The 19,269-nt window shown below is 46.2% G+C and overlaps 1 protein-coding gene across 2 annotated transcripts in view; it reads left to right on the top strand.

Moving 5' to 3' along the window:
* Positions 1 to 13,197: 13,197 nt before the first annotated feature.
* The window catches only part of ELOVL6 (ELOVL fatty acid elongase 6), a 77,839-nt gene continuing 71,767 nt past the window's right edge, over positions 13,198 to 19,269 (top strand). Inside the window, exons 1-2 of one of the 2 annotated variants that reach the window (XM_032108531.1) lie at positions 13,400 to 13,474; positions 14,742 to 14,890. In XM_032108531.1, the coding sequence (XP_031964422.1) occupies positions 14,781 to 14,890 (110 nt within the window). In that variant the 5' untranslated portion in view covers positions 13,400 to 13,474; positions 14,742 to 14,780. Of the gene's footprint in view, positions 13,475 to 14,741; positions 14,891 to 19,269 lie in introns of both variants that reach the window. The other variant, XM_032108532.1, reaches the window with a different exon arrangement.

The following is a 19,269-nucleotide window of genomic DNA, read 5'->3' as shown; positions in this document are numbered from 1 at the left end:
TATGCTCATGCTGTAACCTAGATAGTTCCCAATTGTGGATGTCTGGCTATAATGCTATTTCCCCTCTTTATTTTTTTATTTCTTACTATTTAAATGAAAATAATTTCTGATCTGAAATAGTTTTAGATATTGAAGAAAAGGTGCTATAAAAATGACATATTGTATGTTTGAAGATTTGATTTCAGTAAATACACATGGGTTTGGACAAATTAAACAAATCTTGCCAGAAGATCCATGAAATATTTTTATCAAGGTGGTGAGAGATGCTTATCATTTATAGAGTAGGATTTGCCCTTAAAATGTCTTCTGCAGTCAAGGTCCTTATGTCACCTGTATTTATGAAATGTTTGAATAAAGGAGATATCAACCAGTTCCTTAATATCTGACTGAGGTGACCATTTGTCAGCCGGGCTCTGAAAATGTGAAGGTAGTGAAGAAACAGGTGTTGGAGCAAGGAGGTGATTATTATGGCCAGCAGGAGGACAGGGGCTACAGATGTGCTAGAAAAGCCTGAAACCTGCATTTTCATCATCATGCTTTGTACTTTGATTCAGTCTTCCCTGCAGCTTGAGCTACAACACAGCTCTTTGTAGAGACAGTTTGTTCTGCTAGAAAAAGAGGGTGGTGACCTTCAGGCTGGAATTACAGATGAATGCCTTTGGAAAGGCAGCAGGAAAACTGTCCTTAGTTTCAGCTGTCAAAAATGAAAGGCATGTCTATGTCAGTCATGATACATGTAGGCACACACAATTCTGAATTAATCTCTGGCCTTACTTCAGTGTTATAAACAGGTTACAATATACAAAATGCTATTTTGTTGCATGTTACATTGCAATTTACGAAATACCTAGGAGATATTTTACATCAAAGGCTAATGTTGTTTACCTTTAATAATGTGTATGGTAAAGAAAGGTGCACAGTAGTTCAAAACACAGGCATAAAAACCAAATTTATTGTTTCATTATTTCTACACAAAAAATCAGTGGTGACAAAGTTGAATGAATATAATTATCTAACACTCTGCCAAAAAATAATTCCCCTTCTACTTCAGTTTCCTTTCTCTCCACACTTCCTAGACCCTCAGTAGTTTTTTGTCCCTGCTATCTTTCTTCTAGCTCAAAGCATGGCTTCCCTGCAGAGAAAGCAGATGAAAGGAGTTTTGCCATTGATTTCAAAAGGGACTTGATTTGACTCCAGATCGTCTTCCTGGCCATCACAACAAAAGAGTAAGGGCTGAAACACAAAGTCTAGGAGCTTTTATGGAAATTCAGGGCTTTATTCTGAATGCACTCAGGTGCAGCATTTCACAGGAAATTTCCAAAGGTTCAGCGAGATGATAGAAATCACAAGTACAGTCTCACAGCCAGTCTGACCACTTTGCCTGAGACTGAAAATCATGAGGATCTCCTTTGAGCAGTGCTGATCCCAACAAGTGCATCGGGCCTTTGAGGTTAAATGTAGCCTGCATGAAAGGCAGTCATTAATGTCACTGGAGTTATAGCAAGGATGTATTTATGCTGAGAAAAATCTGTGGTGTAGAAGTACAAAATGCCAAGCTCAGTTGAAAGGTTTTGGGGCATGTGTGTGCAGATGGGTAGAAAGATGTGATTTCTTTCTGCTCTGTTTGGTATTTGGTTTTTTATTTTATTGAATTTTTGGAGTAGTAATTTATTCTATGCAGCGTGTAGTGCTATTTGTCATCTTTATTCCCTCAACTATCCCAAAACCAAGGCTTACTAGTTCTGGGTGACATGTTTCAGGTCACTAAATTGGGAAATGAAATGAAACTGGAAAGCCTGTAGAAGTAAACCACCAGGAAAAACTTCTAAAGGACTGATATTATCAGAGAACTGAAGAACAAATATGGAAAAAATATGTCTGTGTTTCCTACTTATCTGAGCAAAAGTGTGACTGTGACCTACGCAAGTTGTGGAAAGGACAAGGTCTGTTTGTCTAGACCCCAACCACAACATGGACACTTTCTTCAGGGCTCCTGAGGGGACACTTGAGCCTGTCCACAGCAAGTCAGTCTGGGAGCTTTCATTTACAGATGCCAGAATGCCAGCAGTATGGGAGGGTTTTCCAGCTGCACTCTGCAATTGGTTTGAAATCTCTCCCGTCACTACGCATAGACCACGGTAACTGTGTGTGTGCATGAACATTAGCTTTGTTGGGGCACAATCTCCCCACCAAGGAGTCTCCCCTCAAAAATGCCTAACTGTTCTAAGGTAAATTCAAGGTGAACCCACAACCCTTCTTGAATGTGAGAGCAGAAACTATCCCCAAAATGCTGATCACAGGTGTCAAGGACATCTCAGAAAGAATAACACACATTTTATTATTTGTTTTGATCTCTCAGGGGTCTTTGCAAAACAATTTAATGAAAACATTATTTGGGATGTTTGCACTGGATTTGGAGGTGATACAGAGTCCTTCTCTACATTGCTGTCAGCGGAGTAAAAAGCTGTGATGGAATTCATAGTAGACTTGAACCAGCTGATGTCAACTGCCCTACCTCCACTGACTTCCACACAGTTAAGCGGTTGACCCTCAGTAAAAATCTGCCCCAGTAATTCTGGTCCTTCCCCAGATCTGTCTCTTATTAGCAAATGAGTTTCATGAAGTACCTTCATCCATCTTGTGCCCCTGTTCCTGTCTTATATTTTCCAGAGTAAGACATCCTTCACTAGAATACATTTCACTAGCTAAATTCCCCTAAGGTTTATAAATAATAAGTTGCATAAGCACAGCATCTTATTTGCTGTATCTGCTTCATTTAGCTCCATATGAGTTGTATTTCCCTGCATGGAAACAGCAGGAAGTAGCCTGCAAGTACCTAACAATACTCAGGACAGTACAAAAGATGGTACAGAGTAATGAACTCAGCACAGCTCAAACATCCAGTGAAGCTGTGACAAAAGCCTCTCACAGACCACAACTTAGAGATCCAACCTCCAAATTACCTCTCGGTGCAAGAGTCTTGACTCTCCCTGCTAAATAAAGGAGGAAGCAACACTAAAAACTAGTTCAGCAGCTGGACCCACTTATCAACGTTTCTCAGTCCTAAGGCTGGTACTTGCCATCCCTCTATTCAGTGCTTGGCACTGGGGAAGAAAGCCTGCTAACAGGCTGGAAATTGCTGTATAGATTGCAGGAATTAATTAAACTCCCACTGGAGCAGAGAGGAACCAATGGTGAGAGCTTTTGTGTTCTGCACCTAAAATTTACCTGGGAGCAGAACACCAGAGCTCAGGTGCCTGGCCCTGGGGTTTGTTCAGTGTCTATCCCAAACCCAACAGTGACACCATTGCAACCAACGGGGCCTTAAAACCGGGGAGAGAACTGCTACTGGCCCCATCCCTTCAATCAGCAGCCTGGGGAAGCCCTCAGGGGCACATGCTGCAGGGAGGGGGGCTGTGGAGGGCTTACGTGAGTTTTAGCACTGACTGGCCCCTTTGCCCAAGCCCTGTTTTGGGTCTGGTCGTTACCCAGCAGCGTCCAAAATGCAGGCTCCAGCAGAGGGCACAGCCACCCAGCAGAAGCGGGGAGCTGGGCCAGCGGCAGAGGCAGCAACAGCAGCAGGTTGTTCCTGGGAGCAGAGATCACAGAATCACAGAATCACAGAATCTGCTGAGCTGGGAGAGACCCACAAGGATCCTCGAGACCAGCTCCCAGCCCTGCACGGGGCCATCCCCAAGACTCACACCATGTGCCCAAGAGGACTCTCGAAATGCTTCTTGAACTCTGTCAGGCTTGGTGCTGTGACCGCTTCCCTGGGGAGCTGTTCCGACGCACAACCACCCTCTGGGTGAAGAATGCTTTCCTAATAGCCAACCTAAACCTCCCTTACACAGCTTCAGGCCATTCCCATTCAGGTCCTGCCACTGGTCACAACAGAGGAGAGATCAATGCCTGCCCCTCCTCTTCCCTTCATGAGGAAGCTGTAATTGCAATGAGGTCTCCCCTCAGTCTCCTCTTCTCCAGACTGAACAGACCAAGTGACCTCAGCCGCTCCTCCTAAGGCTTCTCCTGAAGGTCCCTCCCCATCTTCATTGCCCTCCTTTGGACACTCTCTAACAGCTCAATGTTTTTTTTATCCTGTGGCACCCAGACCTGCCCCCAGCACTGGAGGGGAGGCTGCCCCAGAGCAGAGGAGAGCAGAGTGGGACAATCCCCTCCCCTGCCCGGCTGGCGATGCTGTGCCTGATGCCCCCCAGGGCACGCTTGGCCCTCCTGGCTGCCAGGGCACTGCTGGCTCATGTTCAGCTTGCCATGGACCAGGACCCCCAGGGCCCTTTCTGCAGCGCTGCTCTCCAGCCTCTCGTTCCCCAGTCTGTATGTACATCCCAGGTGCCAAATCCAGCACTTTCCCTTGTTGAACTTCATATGGTTGGTGATGTCTCAACACTCAGCAGAGCTGGCTCCTGCTGACCCTAGATGCACCCTAAGAGGAGTTGGGGTCCTCTTTTAAAAACACCCTGGTCCCTGCCACTTTCAAGGGAGGCACAGCATCTGCTTTTAGCACCAGAGCATGTGAGCACCTAGTCTGGGCAGGTGAAAGGAAGGTAGCACAGCCAGAACATTGCTTTTGGTTTGTTTTGTGGTTGTTTTTTTTTTTTTTTTTTTGCAATGTTATGTTTGATCTTATTTTGGATATGTACATCAGGCAGGCTTCCTGAACTGGCAGCTGAAGTTTACTATTTCTTCCCACTAAACTCAGGTACTAGATTCAGAGGTAACTGATACAAGGTCAAGATTTATGACAGATAAGATTTTGGCCCTCATTCTCTCTTTGTAAAAACCTTCCACTAATTTGGGAGTTAACTGGTTAGCAAGGTGATTGCCTTGCAAGAAACAAAAAACCCACCAGCTCTAACCTGTAACTAGCTTTTCTGCCTAGTTCAACAGTGAGCCAGGGGCCTGAGGTGAAGTAGGGCATGGAGGCCCCTCCTCTCCCAAGCTGGGACAGGTCTGCTTCCTTTCCCCTCTATTAGCCTGTGCAGAGGGAAAAAAAAGCAGAGGGAGGGCATTCTTCCTTTTCAGCCAACAGGTGCAGAGAAAGTGATATACGTCCTTCAGGGACTTACAAATCAGGAGATGTACCTTCTTCATGCAAGGGAGAGCTCAAGGACCCCTTCTTCCTGTGATGCCTCCCAGTGTTCAGTTTAGCTCTGTGTTCTCTCCCCAGTCAGGGCTCTCTCTCTGCAGCATGATTAAAAGCACACTTGAGTTTTCTGTTTGTCTCAGTAGCGTATCATGGCAAGTGCAATTGTCATATTGTACAACATGACAGCAATTAACACCTAGCTACAGCACTATGGCATCTAGATCTTTCTTCACTGATGACCACAAATCACAGACAAGCATTTACACTATGAACAGTATGAACAGGGTACATTTTAATTATGTGGATGACGTGTGTAACAGATAAGCAACATAAAAATTAGGCTTTGCATGTAAAATAACACTTTCCTTCTAAGGCTCTCCCTACTTAGAAAACTCAATAATGAATTTAGCCTTCTGTGTCAGCTGTGATGGGAGAGCTTTGCTCTTTAGAGAGAAAATGAAGCAGAGCAGTGACTTGTCAGAAGCATCTTGGAAACTCTGCTATTGACCCATTTAGGCTTAACGAATAAGACCCTTTAAGTTCACAGTTTTGGGGTATAACCATAAATTGTGTTTATGCGTGCCTGCGTCTGGGGCCTGACTGAAGCCTAACAAATATTCTGTTGATTCCTGTAATAAAGAATCAGCACTTTGACCTTCAGAGACCATGCCATGACACAAGTTATACACATAAGAAGCAAGTGATGAAATTTCCTGTCTTCTGGGTGTTGATTTGAACAGATGAGGGGGCTCAGATAGGAAATACATTGATTTGCTGTCCTTCCTAAGCAAGTTAGCAAGGAGCCTCATATGGAAATGCAGAGAATCTTCCTCTGGTCAGGTCCTCGTGCTGATCAGTGCTTATATCTGACCTATGCATATTCAAATCTTCATCCAGTAGTCATATAAGCATGCTAGAAAATTCATCTCTCTTCTTTCGACTGTCCTGGAAAAGGGAAAGAGAAATGACTGGGAAAAGGATCTTGGGATCAAAGACAGCGGTATATTTCTGTATCTTCCTATGGGAAGGCAATTCTTATCCCTGGAAAGATCTTTCCTGATATCTGTAGTTTAAAAAATGATTTAAAAAGCCCCCATAGTTCCAGATTTTATCACCGTTTTTTCATATTCAATATTACCTAAACTGATATATTAATGTCCTACCTTATGTCCATGTGACAACTTACGTATGGCCCTCGTACCAGAACTCTGAAACCACTCATTTCCAGTTGGGAGCCAAACTTTAAACAGAGCCCTCAGCCACACTGAGCACAAGTTAACTAAGCTGAGCCAACCTGAACCTGCCCCTTTCTGATCAGAATAGTTGGCCCAGGGCTACTCTATTTCAAGCACTCTGCTTCTCTGAGTGAGCAGTTGTTTCTGCTGTAAGCTTGCAATGCTGCAGGCTTATCCTTGGACAACACCTGGCTGTAGCAATATGCATTTTCCAGTTTACAGATTGGTAGATAGATGACCACTGAAGCAGTAAAACAAGATTAAAACAAGCAGATAGCTGAAACTGAGGAACAACCTGTCTATTCAGTAATATATAAAACCCAAAGAGAACTGGCATGTCACACTTAAGCACCCTTGCCATACTTAGCACATGGTCTTTCTTCCCTGCCCCTGGAGATGTTTGAAGAATTGGCCACTACAACTTGCTGGCTCACCTAGCCCCTTTGAGAGAGTGCAAGGGAGCATCCCAATTCCAGCTGCACCACCAAGCACACTATTCACCCTTTCTATGAGTCAGACCTGACCTTTCAGGGAGCCAACACAATTCACTGCAGGCTAGTTACCTTTTTTTTAAGATTAGTTACCCACCCACTCTAGTGAGCTGCATAAGCTGATGGGGAGTGCCAAGGGTGCAGAAGCAGGGGGAATGCATGACCAATGGGAGAGCAAGGAGCACAAACTCCCCTTCTGTAGCAACCAGGCTGGCTCAGCCCTTCGGCCCAGGCAGTCTCTTCCTGCCAGTGTGGCAATCGGTTGGAGTGCAGAGAGCAAGATGACCTGTTATTTTGGAACACTCCTCAAATAGCATTCATCCTCCAAAGGACTGGCATTCCTGTGGCTCTTCTGTTGGAATGCAAACAGTTTGAGGCACACAGGCATGGTTATGTACCCAACTGCAGGTGACTGCTTCCACAGGTAGGTAGGCTAGGGTATCCAGCACATTTCTAGGGCTGGTACAGAGGGCATGGGATTTAGGGGAACAGCTGCTGGAGGCCAAGAAGAATACTGGAGGACATCTTAAACAGCAGTACCAGACACCAATCTCTCTGAAAATGAGTTGAGACTGAAGCAACTAATATTAAGGGTCCTCAGCCGTGACATAACATAGCTCCAGCTACACTGATGAAACTGCTGGCATATAGGATAATCCAATACTTGAGTAGCAGGGGCAGAGCCTGCCCATAGACTTCCCTATACCTCTGAAATGGTGACAGCAGATTTAACATACAGCTGGGTATGAAAACTTACCCTCGACCCCACCAACTTCCTACAAAAATCCTTGTAGTTTTATTATCATCATAATTTGTCCTTCTTTCTGCATGTATTCCATCTAATGCTATCACAGACCACTTTTTTATGCCAACAAAAAGCACTTATGAAGCCAAAAAATACATGTGCAGAAGACGTTCAAAGATATGTTTAAAAATTAAAAGCAGCCCTTTAAAAACAGCTTATCTGTGCAACTGTTTCTATAAAATATTTCTTTCTTGTACTTTAAAGTGCATGCATCTCTAAAATGCAAAGTAAAGTTCTTTTATATACTATTTTTGCACAGATTCCAGATGGCACAGAGCAAGTGACTGCTATTGAGAACTAAAGGTTTTGAAGGAGGTGACTATAAAGATTTCTTCATCTTTTGCACCCCCTTCCTCATTGACTGCAGGGTTTAGTCCGACTGATGAAGTGAAAGAACAAGAGAAAAGCTCAGCAATCATTTCCCATTTTCAGTCTTGAAGAATCAGCCTAAGCATTATTTGAGGCACCGTTACTTTTCTGATAAATCCTTAAAAGTGAATACAATCAAATATTTGTATGGTTAAATATCTCATTATTATATGGAAGAGCGAGACCTTCTTTTTCCTCTTTCTCATCAGTGAGCCTTTGTGCATACCTCTATGATCTCATCAGCAGCAGGAAGATTATGCAGCATAACTATGACTTAGTCCTGTCCTTCATTTTAATAATCTCTACATGGCACTTGTGCAGCACATTCACATTTGATCTAAAAACAGTAGTAAGTAATCATAACCCCAACAGTTATGCAATAATTAACAGGCATTAATCCTATTCCTGTTATGAAGGAGCCCAAGTGATAATTTTCATCTTCAAATAGGCAGCAAGTGGGCGCCGTTTCCAAATCCCGTTGCTGACTCCATTACCTCAGACAGCAAGTGTGCCACCACATCTAGTCCCTGCTGAGACCAGGAGGTCTTTCCAGAGGCACTGCAAGATACAGCACAAAACCCTGCAGCACAATCACAATCTGTTTGTACTGCAAGCTGAAACAGTTGGGATGGAGCCCATAAGCCATTTGGCAATGCCACTGTTGCGTTATCAGGGGTTTTTACAGAAGGAAATGAACTGATTTGTTCAGGAGTGATAGCGATATCAGTTGTGCTGGCTCTGGAAGCAGTTAAACCTGCACAGAGCAGAAGCAGGTGAAGAGTCCAGGCCTGCTTGATGACACTTTCCTAACCACAGTTGGCAGGCAATCTCACTGCTAGAGGGTGAAATCATGAAGAAAAAACCCAACAACAAGATTTTCAGGGTGCCCAGTATTTTGCTCTGCAGCCACTTTATCAAAGCACCTGTCAGCTTTTTGCTCACTTTCCAAGATCATGAAATATGCAGAAATAGGCTTCCAAGAAATCCAAACTATAAGAAAGTACATACATTTAAAGTTGAAGTACACACACTTGTTGCTATGTGTATATCTTTCCACTCACCACCCAAAATATATGTATACCTACCCAGACACCTGTAATAACAGCACGAGGCATATGAAGCCATGTTTTCTGCATCTGCATCTCTTTTGTACTGTAATGTAAAATTAAAATAGTCTTTAGAATGTGATTGCACAGACCCCATTACTTCAACCAAATTTTCCATTTTTAACTTCATTCAATTAAATAGTAATACATAGGAATGTCAAGAAAATATATGGATTAACATCACATTCCATAAGTCAGTTCCTGTTCCAATCTCTGCCATAGACCTTTATCATGACCTCAGCAGGCAAACAGGTACAGGACCTCAGCACAGGCATCCAGCTCCAAATATGTGCCCATATTTAAATTTTTCACCTTTTGCTTCTGCATCTTGCCTCCTTGCCTTACAAAACAGATTCTTTTTGTTGAGCTCTGAGCAATGAAAGTCAATTTATTTTCTCTCACATTTACTGATATCATCCTACCCAAGGCTGTAGGGAAGGAAGGATGCTGTCGGTGTTGTGCTTTCCCCAGCTTGTATGGATGAAGCACTCCACAGGTCTGCAGATGTACTGGCAGATAATGCAGAAAAAGACTCGTGTCTTTTGCCTATGAATGAAAACCATCTGGGATATGCTTAGAACTGCTACTAGTGTGTGCAAAGATAGCACACACAAATACAAATTCAGTGATTTATATGGAAATGGCTATAATGAGGGAGGTCTTGCTGTTGGATTGTGCTTTATATACAACACGTCATGTGATCCAAACCCACAGATATTTCCCACTTCTTGCCACAAACCACGGCCTAGAGCTTCAGCACAACTTGAAGAATGCTTCTGGTTCTTATGGCTGTGAAGGAAATACTGAGGGGGCTGAGGAGGTGAATCATGTGAAGACAAACATAAAATTACCCCACTTCCAACAGTAAGCTTTTATCTAGCCAATCTAAACCATAGCCCTGACAATGACAGACAGATTTCCATCGGAGCTACCCACAAGGCCTGCACCCTGGAGCTAATGCCCAGCCCCAGCGTGCACTCCGCAGCTTGCTCCTGCCCATCATCTTTTTCTGTGGTAACTGGCATGAGCTGCACTAAAAATATTTCAGAAGAGCTCAGATGTAGGTACTTTCAGAGCACACAGGTGATTTCTAAGCACATGATTAAGCTGAAGTCCCTGGATACTGTAGCATGACAGAAGGGAGTACATAGAGACGTAGGCTATTTTACAGACCTTCAAGATGACAATAATCCTGCTTTAAATGTCTTTGTAACATTGTAATTCAGATTAGTGTTTACTATTAATTATTACATGCTAACATTTCCTGTGTACAACAGTTGCTTCATAGGATTTGCTTAGACTTAGCATGGCATCCATTCAAGCAGCTTCCCAGCTGCCCATGGTTGAATAATGCTGTGGCACAAACAATTTTGCAGGCCTGAGTTTCCAGGAGGACTTGGGCTGGCCATAAACATCCTTTGGCCATTTTTTGTTCATTGCCTGGCACTTGATGAAATCCTTCTCTTTGTTAGGGCCATTCATTTTTGATACTAACTCCCATTACCTTATCCAAGAGGATCATTGAATTGTTTCTAGATTATGGCGTATATAGGAGAACCCAGTTTTCCATGGCTTCCATTATTGCATGTCGCTTTCATTTCAAGTATGGCAAAATCACAGACAGAGAGGTTAAATCCTTTGATGTATTCATTGATATAGCTGGAAATAAGCTCTTGAGCACACAGGCCTCCTTCAAGTCTTTGTGTGTTTTAGTAATTTAGTAATTAGACGTTGTGTTTAAATCACAATGTCAACTCTCATTGCCACTTACTATACCTTATGTTGACTTGTCAGCAGTATAGCATCTCATTTCCCAGCAGCTGCTAAGAGTTTAGTTGAGACCTAGCTACACATCAGCAAGACAAACTATTCAACATTACTTCTTACAGCAATAGAAGCTTAATGGTTTTTGCAATAAATTAACACTGTGACACGGAGGGAAAAGTATTTGCTTAGTAGCAGAAATTATAATGGTAAGGTGCCCAGCCTGGTTAGAGAGTTATCTGTAAATCCTGAATGAAGCTGCTTGCATTATTCAACCAAAGGGTCTTTGGTAAACAGAAATGGCATAAACATATATCTGGTGGAAAATATATCATTTATCTGCTATACCTTCTACACAGCCTTAGGAGACATGCTAAATAAAGGGAATAAAAAGTAATGCTGAATAACTATCCACTTACTGAACGAGATGGGCACCCCATAAAAAACCACAACAGTATAGAGGTATGCATATGAACAAGTACAGAGGGACTAACGTTGTCCTCCCTGTCTCTTGAGACCACATCATTCTCCCGACATCCTTTCTCCTGAGAGGCATTGCCTACTTTCACTTCAAGTTTGTGCTTTTATGTGAGAACTAGTTAAATGACTTAAAATATGATTACATAAAAGTTACTTCCCTGCAAAACAGACTATATGTTTTTGTTTAGTGTTCTTGGCTGCAATCAATATAATCAACTAGAAGCAGGTCTTACAAACTCCTCAAGGCCAAGAATGTTTTATATGTTCTTCCATTGTTCATGCAGACTTTCCAAGTGACCCCAAGCTTCAGTATTAACTTGTAGATAGTCACATGCTAGAGGAAATTTTCAGGTAGAGCAGGACAGGAAAGGAAGTAAGATTCACTGCAGATTGTTTAACCTATGCAGAAGTCCTGTAAGTTATAGAAAACTTGGAAAAGTCCCCAGAGAGTTTTTGAGACACATGAATCCCAGTAGGGTTTAGTATTTCCAGGCTGTTAATGTATTTCCTGAAACTGTTACAGTAGATTTTCAAGTGTTGCTGTGAGTTAACCTCTGGCCGATGTCTTGCATTCCGGAATGAAGGCTGAATGCCACATGGATGCTTTGCGAGTCTGGCTGGCAGCTGAGCTTCCAGGTAGGCAGAAACACTGAAGGCAATAGTCAACCTCATCTGAAGCCCCATGGCCATTCTAACCCTAAAGGAGCCCTTGTCATAACTTTTCATAACCTCCAGCTTCATCCTGTGCACGTCACCAGCTCTGACACCAACTTTAGGAAGCTGCCAGTGTAAGGGAGAAGGTCTTCAGGCCTTCTGGCTAATGTGCTGAAAAACATGACTCTGAAGAACATGGCAGCCAACATGCAAGCTGGTAAGCTGTTGATGCCTCAATACTTGAAGGCTCTCTTTTTTTCTTTGTGTTTGGGTTTAATGATACTAAAGACTTCCATGTCATTGAGAACTGGAAGTCCAGGAGAGTCAAGAGAGTGCTGACCCTGCTGGACCTGCTTGCTTGGGCTGGCTTTCTTGACATTGTTTTCCCCCTGCCTTAAGACTGCAAGCTCACTGGGGGCTGGGGCCACTCTTTTAGCTCGGCTCGTACTGCAGCACACGAGCTGATGCTGCCGGAATCGGAAGAGCACAGCTGGAGACATCAGCAAGTGGCAGATGCAACTGGAAGGCAAAATTAAGGCTGCATAAACACCGTGTGACCCAGCTGCGAGAGTAGCTCAGCAGGTGATGGTTAGACTTAGGGTCTCTGCCCTATGCTCCACCAGCCCCATGCATACTGTAACATCCAAAAGCGTGTCTGTGCACAGCATGGAGCTCAGGGCACCCTGTCTGCAGGACCCGCATGGGGACACCCAGCTGCAACCCCTGTCCCCGCAAGCTGGACCCGGCCGGGCAGGGCGGCAGAGAGCCCACTCCCGCCGGATGGCGGCACCCGCAGCAGGTGCGCTGGGATCTAAATGCAAAAGGGGACATGTCGGGGTGTGCGTAGGCTTCTTCTGGGGCAGTGTATATGCGTCTGCCCTTCTGGCTAAATCTAAGCTTGTGATTCTTTAGTTCCCGGCTGGCCGGCGAGGGTGCGCAAGACACTGCGGCATGGAGTCAGCACAGGGGTGGGGGCTTCCTATTTTTGTAGTTATTTTTGACGGCCTGGGGTGTGTGAGGGAGTTCCTCCCAGCCAAGAGCGCAGCCCTGGCGCTATTCACGGAGGAGAGCCAGTGCTGTGCGAGGGGCGGCGGGGGGCGGGTGTCCCGGGCGGCGGCGGCGGCGGCGGGCGGGCACTAAGACCGCGCCGCCCCCGGGCGCTGCGCGGCGGCCGCAGAAGAGGAGGAGACCGGCGGGCCCGGGAGGAGAGGCGCGGAGGGGAGCGGAGCTATGCTAAACCCGGGGTACCGCTGAGGCGGGGCGGGCCAGGCCAGAGGCGGGGGCTCTCCGGCGGCGGGCGCGCAGGGGCCCGGCTCCCGAGGCGGCGGCAGGCAGCATCTCGGCGCGGGGAGCGGCTCCGCAGCCACCGGGCCAATGAACATGTCAGTGTTGACTTTGCAGGAATACGAATTCGAGAAGCAGTTCAACGAGCATGCGGCCATCCAGTGGATGCAAGAGAACTGGTGAGTGCCGCCCCCGGGCCTCGCCGCCCGCCCGGATCGGGGAGGCGCTGAGCCCATCCGGGTGCGCGGGTTGCGCCCGGCCGGCGCGGTGCGGCGCGGCTCTGCGCCGCCGTGCACGGGCACACGGGCGCTGCCGCCGGCCCTACCTGCGCGCCCGGGCGGGGGCTACCCCGCCGGGTTACAGAAGGCTGGGGCATCCCGCCGCCGGTGCGGTGCGCTGCGGGCCCCGAGCCCCGCCGCCGCACCCTCCCGCCGCGCCCCGGCCCTCCGGTTGGCCCGGCGGCGCGGAGCCGCACACGTGCCCCGGCTCTGCCCTCGGCCTCCCTTGCCTCCATCCTTGCCCGACCCTCCCGCTCCCCGCGCTGCAGGCTCGTTCAAACAAGTTGCGCGTTTGCCCGCGCTCCCCGCGGAGCCCCTTTGCCTTCCCCCTCCCTCAGCTCCTAATAAACTTCATTTGCAGCCATGCGGTTATTAACTTTCCCGGCGTGTTCGTGCGGCCGGGGAGCCGGGGCGAGCCGAGCCGCGGCGGGACCGGGGCTGCGCAGGGACCCGTCGGGGCTTCCCGGGTCGCGGCGAGCCGGAGCCTGATGGCCTCGCAAGGGGACACAGGCACGCTCACATCCTGGCCCGCCGAAGGGGAGTGGCTGTTCCGGGAAGCTGCTCTCTGCCGGGCACTGCCCCGGGGCATCCCTGGGCCTTGGCCGGCAGCCGGGAGACGAGGATGGAGGGAGCGCCCCAGCTGTCCTTGCCCCTCCGCCAGGCCCTCTGAGCTGTCCTCGGGGCCAGGATCCCTCTCTCCATGGCACTTGCCCACACCTTGCCCCAGTCCTTGTCCTGGCTTTGTCCACCTGCACTGGCCCTGTGTTCACAGTCTGCGCTCGCTCACCTGTGCCTTGCTGATGCATTGTCCCTGACCAGCCTTGCCTAGTGCCCAGTCTTGCTGTTTCTGCTGCTTCTGTGGTCTCTCTCCCCAGCTAGCCCCCAACTTTTCCATTGCCTGCATGCCCTCCCTTGGCAGGGCTGTCTGCCCTTTGACCTCCCGAGTGAGGACCTTCCCCATGCCACCCTCATGTGACAATGGCAGGATAGGACTGTCTCTGGGCCCAGGCTTTGGTCCCTGCATTTGTAGGGCAGAATGGTCCAGGATCCTAGGTGGATCTCAGCTAGGGATTTGCTAGAATCCTTTAGTGACTTGTCCAGGGACTTTTAAGGGCAGTGTAATTAAAATGACCATTTAAGTGCATGTATGTCTCCCTCTGTTCTGCAGGTGAGCTCATTACCTCTTGAGGGGTGCCTGGTGTCACTCATGTTTCAGGAAAAAGGAGACCGCATAGATATTCTTGGGCTGGAAGTATTGGATGCTTCCCTTTCTGACCATGTTCCAGAAGAAAACTGGCATCAGAATAGGATATTCTGGTAAAAGAGGATGGAGGGAGTGATATGTGAGTGTATATAATAGCCAGATAACCCAGGAGAGGTGCAGTTTATTTTAAAGAACATTCCTAGCAACTAGCACTCCTGCATCTTCTCCTTGGCTCTCCTGTGCTTCATGATGTGACCTTGGGAATATTACATAACCTCTCCTAGGCCTCAGTTTCCCCAGCAGAGAAAGACCAGGGGACTGGGGGATAATAATGCTGAAATGCCCTTACTCGGTGCTTTAATGATTTTGGTAATGTTTGTTGAGTGCCTTGAAGATGTCAGGTACTACATAAATACTAAGCAGTGTTACTAAAGTCTCCCTGGCAGTTTCACGTGCTGCAGAGGTCGCTAGCCGGGATTCCATAACGCCAGGCTCCCACTTTCCGGGTTCAGAGGAGGAGACTGTCAGTGTTACACTGCTGCTGTACAGCTAAAGAGACACAATCATACATGTCCACATGCTTTTCAGTCTATTTTCACCTTCTCTTAGGGAACTGATGAATTAATGTCTTTGATTCTCATGAAAGTGAAAGAGAATGATCTTCCTGTGTCCTGGGAGTGTTTCTGGAAATGAAATAGAGCTGTGCCCTCTGAGGTCTCTGTCGTGGCAGACTTTTCCTGAAAATGCTGGTGAAGACTCTTCTGTGTTCCAGGTTAAACTGTGCATTTTTATCTTTAAGAAATGCCTTTGCTTAATGAAACAGGTCCTGCTCAAGTGCTTGAGTTTTGCAGGGAGCTTACCTGGTAAAATACAGCAGCTTTTTTTACTCCTGTCAGGTTGACTCAATAGGTTTGTGTATGCAGACATCAATGGCTCCTGCACTTTGTAGGTGTAGCCTTAACGTACACATCCTTAACATAAGAGCCATCCAAGATGAGGTTGTTAAGTAGTAGTTTGTAGGGGTAAACATGCTCTTTGAGCAGTAAGACAAGACAAGGGGGACTTGTTTGAGGAAAGGCTGTGTCAGGATTTTATATTGTAATTGTTATTTAAATTAGGGTGCAATACTACTACAATGTCTAACATGAAGGTAAACAAATTCTGTAGGTGTGGCATTTACTATTTTACCTCATCTCAGAACAATGTCTTGTTACCTTACAACACAAAAAATACACAAAAAGAAGGCTGTAGGGTGTTAGGGGGCATGAATTGGCAGTAAGGAGTTGACCCTGACTTTGGGAATTTGAGATGTATCTTTGGAGTCTGACTAGGTTGCGTATGAAGATGTAGCCTAGTTTGAGGATGGACGTGAAGCCTTTTACATATCCTCTGAGTTCTGAGCTGGTTAAAGCACTATCCAGCCCTTCTAATTAAAACTGTGTAGGCCTAAAGCTGGAAAAGCTTGAATGCAAAGCCTGGAGGTAGTGGCATACACCCCTAGGTACTGGTATGGTTGGTTGGGAAGGATCATGGTGCAAGGTCTGGTTCTGTTCAGCCAAGGCTTGCCCCTCCTTTGCCTTGGTCCTTTGAGCCTGCTCCAAGCTCCATCACTCCCTGGAGCAAGTACACGTCCTCTGCCCTCCGCAGTAGCTGGCTCCCAGGCTTTTCTTCCCCATCCTAGGGCTTGTTTCCTTGCTGGCATTTGCTCCTGAAAATCCCATCTGATGGCATATTGGTCTAATGGCAGTGAATGAGGTCCTCCTTGCTTCATTCCAGATGTTCCTGCTTCATTATATGGAAGACGCTATCCTGCAACACACATTGCACTGAGACCTCTTTAAAGCTTGGGCCTGGACTAGCAGTGCTGTAAAGAGGGTGCTGTTTTGACACAGAGGGGAAATGAGTAGTCTGTTGCTTGATACTTCCGAGCTGATTGGTTTCATGCCTCCCTGAATGCCTGGCTTTACATTTATGCACTCCTTTATGGTATAGCCCTGGACTGCCTGGTTCTCATGCAGGGAGGCAGGAGTGGCAGGGCAAGGTTGGAGGCTGCAAAGATGGACCTGCAGCCTGCGGGCCTCTGGTGGTAAGAGCTGCCAGTTAGTTGCCTTCCCTAAACTAACAATGTCAGGATTTCAGGAGGTTAAGAAACAGGTCCAGTTACTGTCATGAAACTCCTTACACTTTATGTTGTTGGAAAGCTGTTGTTGATACATGTTTACGTATAGTGCCATCGAGTAGCTTTAAATATAAAATACAGTATCACTTTAAGATACTGTCATACTGTGCTGAAACCATGAGAGGTGTGATTTCAGTATGTTCAGGATTAAGTCAAATGTTTATGAAAATAATTGCTTAAAATGATTTCTCAAGTCAAACTCTCCCAGCACCTCCTCCTAAACTTCTTCAAAGAGGGAAGTGGTATGAAGTAAATAGTCTGCAGTTCCTTAAACTGCTGCATGAGAATTAAAGCAGCTCTAGTCCTTTATCTCATATGGGTAAGTATATTAATATTTTTGGAGAAAAGTCACAGTTCTGTCAGACATACAGGAAGAAGTGTTGTAGCCTGAGATCCCCACTCCCAGCTGCAGCCAGTGAGGCAGCAAAAACTGGCCAGTGCTTAGGAAAGGCAAAGTGACAGAAATGCCTGGATGGAGTGGTGACTGCCAAAGTCCTTCTCCATCGTGCTGCAGAGCACCAGGTTCAGGCATCAGCACGAAGTGACAGTCGTTCCTGTTATAATTGTCTGGCCAATAATAATTATCTTCAGATGTCTGCTGACGAGGGGCTCACCAATGGGGAGGCAGGAGGCCTGTGCTGACTGCGCTGAGATTATCTGGGAGAGCTGACGTCACGCCAGGGCTTGCCTAAAATCAGCGAAACTTTTCCTCTGCTGCTCCGTCGGCTGCTGCAGCGCTCCGGATATCTCTGCTCCAGCCCGATGTCCTCCCACCAGCTGCTGCCCTGGGCAGGCTCTCCTTGCTCCTCTCTCTCTTTCCTCTCCTGTTTTGCTTCCTGAAAAGCCAAGGTTTAACCCTTGGCAGCCGGCAGCATGCTCACAGGTAGTAGGGGGAGGAGGATGAGCAGGATGAAAGTGAAACTGATTATTCCCTAAAAAAGCTGTTGGGCTCTGCTGCAGATGCTGGCTGGTTTTGTTATTTAACAGAAGTAATGATTCAGTAAAGAGAGAAGGACTGCATAAGGACTGCTGGGAATTTTTTGGTTTTAAAGGGATCTGGCAACTCAAACTCGATCCTGAAATCAACTTTGTGGACCTTAGATGAGGATAAGTGTTTATGTATTGAAAGAAAACATCTGTGCAGGAAGTTATTTTTAACCTTTTGTTACCAAAACTTTTATGTGGCAGAGGCAGAAAATGCAGCCAGTGCTGAGAGAAATTTATCCTTTGTTGTGATTTTCTTTCAAGTCAAAATGAGAGGTAGATGTGGAAGGGCACAGGGTCAGATAATTTGGATTTGTAAATGCACTTGCCTTTTAATAATTCACACAAGCACCATCGTCCTAGACAGGTTTGTTTCCTAAATGCAGAACAAGCTCTCCTCATCCACTAAAGGTGCTCTTACCTCATGCAGAAATCAAGAGTGAGAGGCTGTGAGCATATCTCTCCAGGCATGTGTGCGTAGCAGCCAAAACCTGATGTAAATTACATTTTTTTTTTCCCCTGAGCTCTTACTAGATGCCAAGTGAAGGTTGTAGAGAGGGACGCTGCAGTCACCCTGTACTTTCCTCTGTGCTGCAGCAAGGAGTCAAAGGGAAGATGTGAATTGTTTTCAACAGAGAGACTGTTTTACTTGAGCAGAATTCAGCTGGCCCAAGAATTTAGCCGGCCCCCACGTGTCATTCTCCAGAGGGGATTTTTGCTGCTCTCTTGTGCAAACTGGCTATAAAGCTGACAGGGCCACCAGTGCATGGCAGAGATTAGAGGATACCCACTTCTTTGCCTTTCTTTCATCCTGCAGGCCTTTCTGAGCCAAAGACTGATGTATTGGAGTATCACAGGGTTTTGGCTCCTTGAAAATGAAAGGATGGAGGAATGAGGAATGACAGCAGATCTCCTGTCAGAGTTCAGGTGTTTTCTGTCTGGGTGGTCCTGGGAAAAAACATTTTAAAAAAAATACGGTGGACACCAAAATGTCATCCTGAAGATAAATGTATCAATGTCTTCTGAATTCAGCCTACCACTGAAACATAGGCATTGGCCTTTTGTTTACTCTGTTCCTAGAATGTGGACACATCTGTCATCATGTTGCTTCTGTGATTTTAAACCTCTTGAGAGTTCTACTCTCTTCTACTTTGTGAAACACCACGTACTTCTGGGAATAATAAACTTGTATGAGTGGAGCAAGGAGTAATTTAGGAACTTGCCATCATTTTTAGAAGGGAATATGGGCATTCAGGAACGTGGATGTTCCAAAACACTTTTTGGAAAGTTTAGTTAAGAGTTTAGGTGCTTTTTCTTTTAATGGAAAAG

The sequence above is a fragment of the Corvus moneduloides genome, chromosome 5, assembly GCF_009650955.1.
Source record: "Corvus moneduloides isolate bCorMon1 chromosome 5, bCorMon1.pri, whole genome shotgun sequence".
In the NCBI taxonomy this organism is placed as follows: domain Eukaryota; kingdom Metazoa; phylum Chordata; class Aves; order Passeriformes; family Corvidae; genus Corvus; species Corvus moneduloides.
This window is presented reverse-complemented; position numbering and strand designations above follow the sequence as displayed.